At 39.6% G+C, this 5,001-nt stretch overlaps 1 protein-coding gene across 1 annotated transcript; it reads right to left on the bottom strand.

Moving 5' to 3' along the window:
- Positions 1-4,361: 4,361 nt before the first annotated feature.
- LOC141687260 (uncharacterized) lies at positions 4,362-4,715 on the bottom strand. Its single transcript, XM_074492471.1, has one exon. The coding sequence runs from the start codon at positions 4,713-4,715 to the stop codon at positions 4,362-4,364; it is 354 nt and encodes a 117-aa protein (XP_074348572.1).
- Positions 4,716-5,001: the final 286 nt, after the last annotated feature.

Genomic DNA, 5,001 nt, shown 5'->3' with positions numbered 1-5,001 from the left:
TCTCTGACCACGGACACCGCCTTCCTATGGTTACATTATAGGAAGAAGTTCTTCAAAAGAGTACCTGCAGCAAATATATTAGTAACAATCATCCATCGTCTTCTTCCTCCTCAGAGCATCCAAAGCATTCTCCCAAGTAACATGTTAGAATCTACTTTCAGGCCTTCTCACTTCATGTGGGCGCGCCCTAGCACTTTCATGTGTTAAGGTTGTCCCAAGAAATGCAAAAAGAGGGTGCGCCCTTTATGCATTGGACTCGCTCTCTTATTCCAAGCCTACAAATTACACAATACTTGAGGGCGCACCTCAGGCTGTCATGGAGCCTTAATCCTTTACTTTACTCTCTCTTCCTCTTTACTCTTCTCTGCAACTACCGGCGGTGATTTAAGGCTCTTTTCGCTCAGAAACGGCTTGTTCTACATCATTTCCTCAATCTTTTTTGATCAACCTTTCTATTAAGTCACAAGGTACTCGATTCTTCTTTCCTTTTTACATTTCACCAATCAGATTATATATAATGTATATATAATTGTTTGGCTTCCTTTTCACTTTTATGTTTTCTTCCATCATTTGTTGTATGTATATATATGTATATATATATTATGTATATATTAATTCAGATCTGTAATTAGAGGATTTTGAAATTAAAATTTATGTTTTTGGAATTCCAACCGTCCTTAAAATTATCTTCTTTGCCCAACTCGTATTTAGGATGCGCCTTAAAAAAGCTTTTTCCGAACCCATCTTAAGTTTTGGGTCAAACGTGATTGATTTCTAGTTAATTCAGGGTGCGCCTTTAAGTTAAGGAGAATCTTCTAATTAGACACTTGTCATGATATGCTAAACAAGGCTCTCCATTATTAGCTCAGGGCGTGCCTTAATCTTATGTATGTATACCCTATCTTTCGTAATACATTCCTTCTTATCTGTTCTGTGGAAGCGCCCTCAATGGATTTTTCCATTTATTTTGACAACTGGAAGACGAGGAAGCGTCCTCTCCTTTTCATCCATTCAATGATTTATGCACTAAGCTAGGAATCTATCCTCCTCCGGCAATTTCCTTCAAGCCAGACTTTCCATACACTCATAAGACCACTGAATTTTTAGAACAAGAGGCGCGCCTTATCTGTGAATCCAAAGAGGACAACTTTATGGCTGGTTCTACAAGTGATTCTTCCTTAGACAATGTTCCTTTGGCATAAAGAAAAGGAAAGAAGAAAGTTATCCCAAAGGAAAGATCTCCAGCTCCTATGGATACAGATTTAGATGACTGGCTTGAAGGTTTAAATGTTGACAGATATAGATGTGTTAAAATAGGAGTTAATGTATGTGCACGGCCATAAAAGGTGTCCTACAAATCGATCTCCCTTAGTTTATCCCCACAACCATCACAGGGAGCACCCATTGCTTCAGATATTGAGGGCGCGCCTAAAAAGAACTCTTTGCCTCTTCATGACGAGATAAACTTTTTTGACGAAGATACCCTTCAATTCTCCATTCCTCTTGCACCTTCACATGTTCCCTTTTAGCACTAGGAAGTTTTCGACAGTGAAATTGACATTAATTGGAGCAAGTATGAGATATACACGGAGGCTGTGAGGAAGTATTTCAGGAAAGAATAGGGTAAGTTATTATATATTGGATTATCCTCAACTAGTTCTGATGAACATCTGGAATGGTTGATGGAATTTTATGATATAGAGGGTATTTGGGCGCGCCCTCTAAGCATGATGCGTCCCCATATTTTCAATTATGGAAGGAACTTCAGGATACCAAGAATGGTCACAAGCCCAAAGTTGATTTCTCTAGGTGTGGGCGCGCCTTTATATCCCTACCTTAGGGAAGTAATTGAACTGTATGATTTGGCGCCTCTTCAGCTCTCCCCAAATAGTTACAAGTTTATTCTAGCCTTGTATATCATATACATGGAATTAGGTTTTCCTCAACCCACCATGGATGAAGTAAGCTACTTTTTAGCTTAAGGAAGTCCGACCATGGATATTACTATTTGGTAGTGGATAAATAACATAACAAAAAAGGATTCTCTTAAGGGAAAGTAAGCCATGAGAAGGGTTGAAAAACGAACTTCTTTTATTTATATGACGTCCCAAGAATTAGAATCCAGTTTAACACTTCTCCAAGTAAGGGTGCGCCGTCTAACTCTCGTTTTGTTATATATTCTTTACATACTTTCTTATCTTACATAACTTTATTCTGTTAGACAAATCAACAATAAAAGAACTTGAGGGCGCGCCTAAGAAGCATGCAGAAGTCCTTCTTAGAATAGTTGTTGAAAAATGTAACTTAAAAACATTATTTACCAGAACTAATCTGATGCGAGTGGGTATCCTATTTGACCAAGTACAAACAAAATACAGATATATGAAATTTAGGATGGGTAACCCTGTGTCCCATGCTATCGACATAGACAGTGAAGAAGAAGTTGCAGAAGAAGAGGAAGAATAATAGGAAAATAGTACATTTCAGGGCAAAACTTCCACATGTTTGATTATTGGCGTGCCTTATCCTTTGGGCGCGCCCATATTATATCATATCTAACATTTTAAAATATTATCTGTTTTATTGAGGCTCGTCCTTTTGCTTATTTGTATTCTTAGAATGCTTTACTTCATATGACCACTGTTTCCCAGATAATTAGTTTTAGAATGCCTATTGAGGACGTACCCTATCAAGGCGCTCCAACTTTCCCTTTTACTAATAAATTTTCTTGCATTTTTGCACAGATATGGCCCCTTCAAAGATTCCCAAATCATTATGGGCGCGTCCTAGCGACAGGCCCAAGGCGCTGGTACAAAAAAAATATGCTTCAAAGATATAAACTCCCACTCCAACTCCTATCCCAATACCCCAGCCAGTCCCTATCCAAAAAAGAACCGTTGTGGATCTAACAGAGGGACAAGGCGCGTCCAAGAAAGTCAGGAAGGATGGCGCTCCTTCTAGTTCATAGTCCTTGGAACTCAATCATCTTGGCCCCCATGGCTTCTCTCTATGTGACAGATAAGGAAGTCAAAGAGTAGCAAGCCATGAGTTTAGAGAAATCTATCAAAGCTTCAGTCAAAGCATCTTGCCAACTGTTCTATCATTCCACCCAATCTGTGAACAGGCAGCTAGAGGAAAGGGCGCGCCTTCAGAGACTACAGGGAGATAACAACATTCTTCAAAATAATCTCAAAGATAATGATCTCCTTCACTCTAAGGATATCAAGGCAAATGACTCTCAAATCTCATTTCTCAAAGGAGAAGTGAATAACTTGGGTTCCCAACAAAAAAGCTGAACTCCGTGATACTGAGCTAGAAGAAGTGAAGCTCGAGATATAATACCTTGAAGGACAACAAAAGGATGGCTGGTTGGATGAGAAAAGGGAGATTACCGATGATGCCTTTGCTCGTGGTTTCCACTTCTAAAGAGTTGGGTTTGTGGCAAACGTCATAAGAGCTTACTGTTTGAATTTCCATATAATGCTCTGCGGGCACGTTATAAGCTTAAGGCGCATCCTAAAAACATATAATTGAATACCTTTTTCTTTTATTGATAATGTGCTCTAGTGTGAAAACTACACCAGTCCCATGGCCACTATGCTCTGTGAGAAATTATTTTGAAAATTTTATCCTTCACCTAGTTCTAAGGTCTGTAGTCATATGTACTACCCCCTAGACTAGGAGAAATATATTTGCTACTAGTCTATTATATAAAATCAATCATAGAAATGAGGGGGCCATAGCCACACCCTATTGATAATACTTGCACAAATGCCCTGCATTCCATACACGGGGAATGAGCTTGCCATCGAAATCTTCTAATCGATAAGTCCCTTTCTATAGTATAGCTTTAACCTTGTATGGTCCTTACCAATTAGCTCCAAATACCCCATGCTACGTTATCTTTGTATTTGGCATGACCTTTCTCAAAACAAGATCTCCCACCCTATAAGGCATGGATTTCACCTTCTTGTTGAAATATCTTACAATCCTCTCTTGACATGCAAGAAGCTTTAATAAAGAATTCATTAAGGTTTCATCCAACAGATCCAAGTGAAGCCTCTGATTAACCTCCGCATCTTCTTCCATGAACAAGTCTCTTCATAATGATCCAGCCCCCACTTTCACCGGAATCATAGCTTCATACCCGTAAGCTAGCATAAAGGGGACTCACCAGTAGTTGACCTTGGAGTTATGTTATAAGACCAAATAACCATTGGCAGCTGCTCTGGCCAATCTCCTTTCTTTTATTCCAACTTGGCCTTTAGAGTATGCTTAATGATCTTGTTTATGGCTTCCGTCTGGCCATTACTTTGCGGATGATAGACTGCAGCGAAGTCCTTCTTGATGTATAAATCTTCTCAAAGCTTCTTTAATTTTTTGCTGTCAAATTGCTTCCCATTGTCATATATGAGCTTATACGGAATACCAAACCTGCATACTATGGAATTGAAAATAAAATCTTTGATTTTCTTAGCCGTAATCGTGGTCAATGGCATAGCTTCCGCCCATTTTTCAAAGTAATCAACAGCTACAACAACATATTTCACACCCCCCTTGTCCTTGGGAAGTTCTCCACTAATGTCAATTCCCCACATGGCGAAAGGCAAAGGGCTTGCCAACGAAGTTATGGATGTTGCAGGGGCGTTGGAATAATTGGCAAATCGTTGGCAGCGATCGCACGCCTTAACAAACTTAAAAGCATCTTCTTTCATGGTTTGCCATTAATATCCCTGTCTAAGAACTTTCAATGTCAATGAACCACTCACCGAGTGATTACCACAGATGCCTTCATATATCTCCCTGAGAATATAATGTCCTTTCTTGAGATCTACACATCACAAAAGCGGCTGATTAAAGCCTCTCTTATACAATACCCCGTCATACTCCACATACCTCGCAACATGATAACGAAGGCATCGAGCATGTAGCTTGTCTTCCGGCAAAGTTCCCGTGCGAATATAGTTGTGGATCGGGGTCATCCAAGTCTCCTGCTGACCT

Source organism: Apium graveolens, chromosome 2 (genome assembly GCF_009905375.1).
Source record: "Apium graveolens cultivar Ventura chromosome 2, ASM990537v1, whole genome shotgun sequence".
NCBI classification, from domain to species: Eukaryota; Viridiplantae; Streptophyta; class Magnoliopsida; order Apiales; family Apiaceae; genus Apium; species Apium graveolens.
This window is presented reverse-complemented; position numbering and strand designations above follow the sequence as displayed.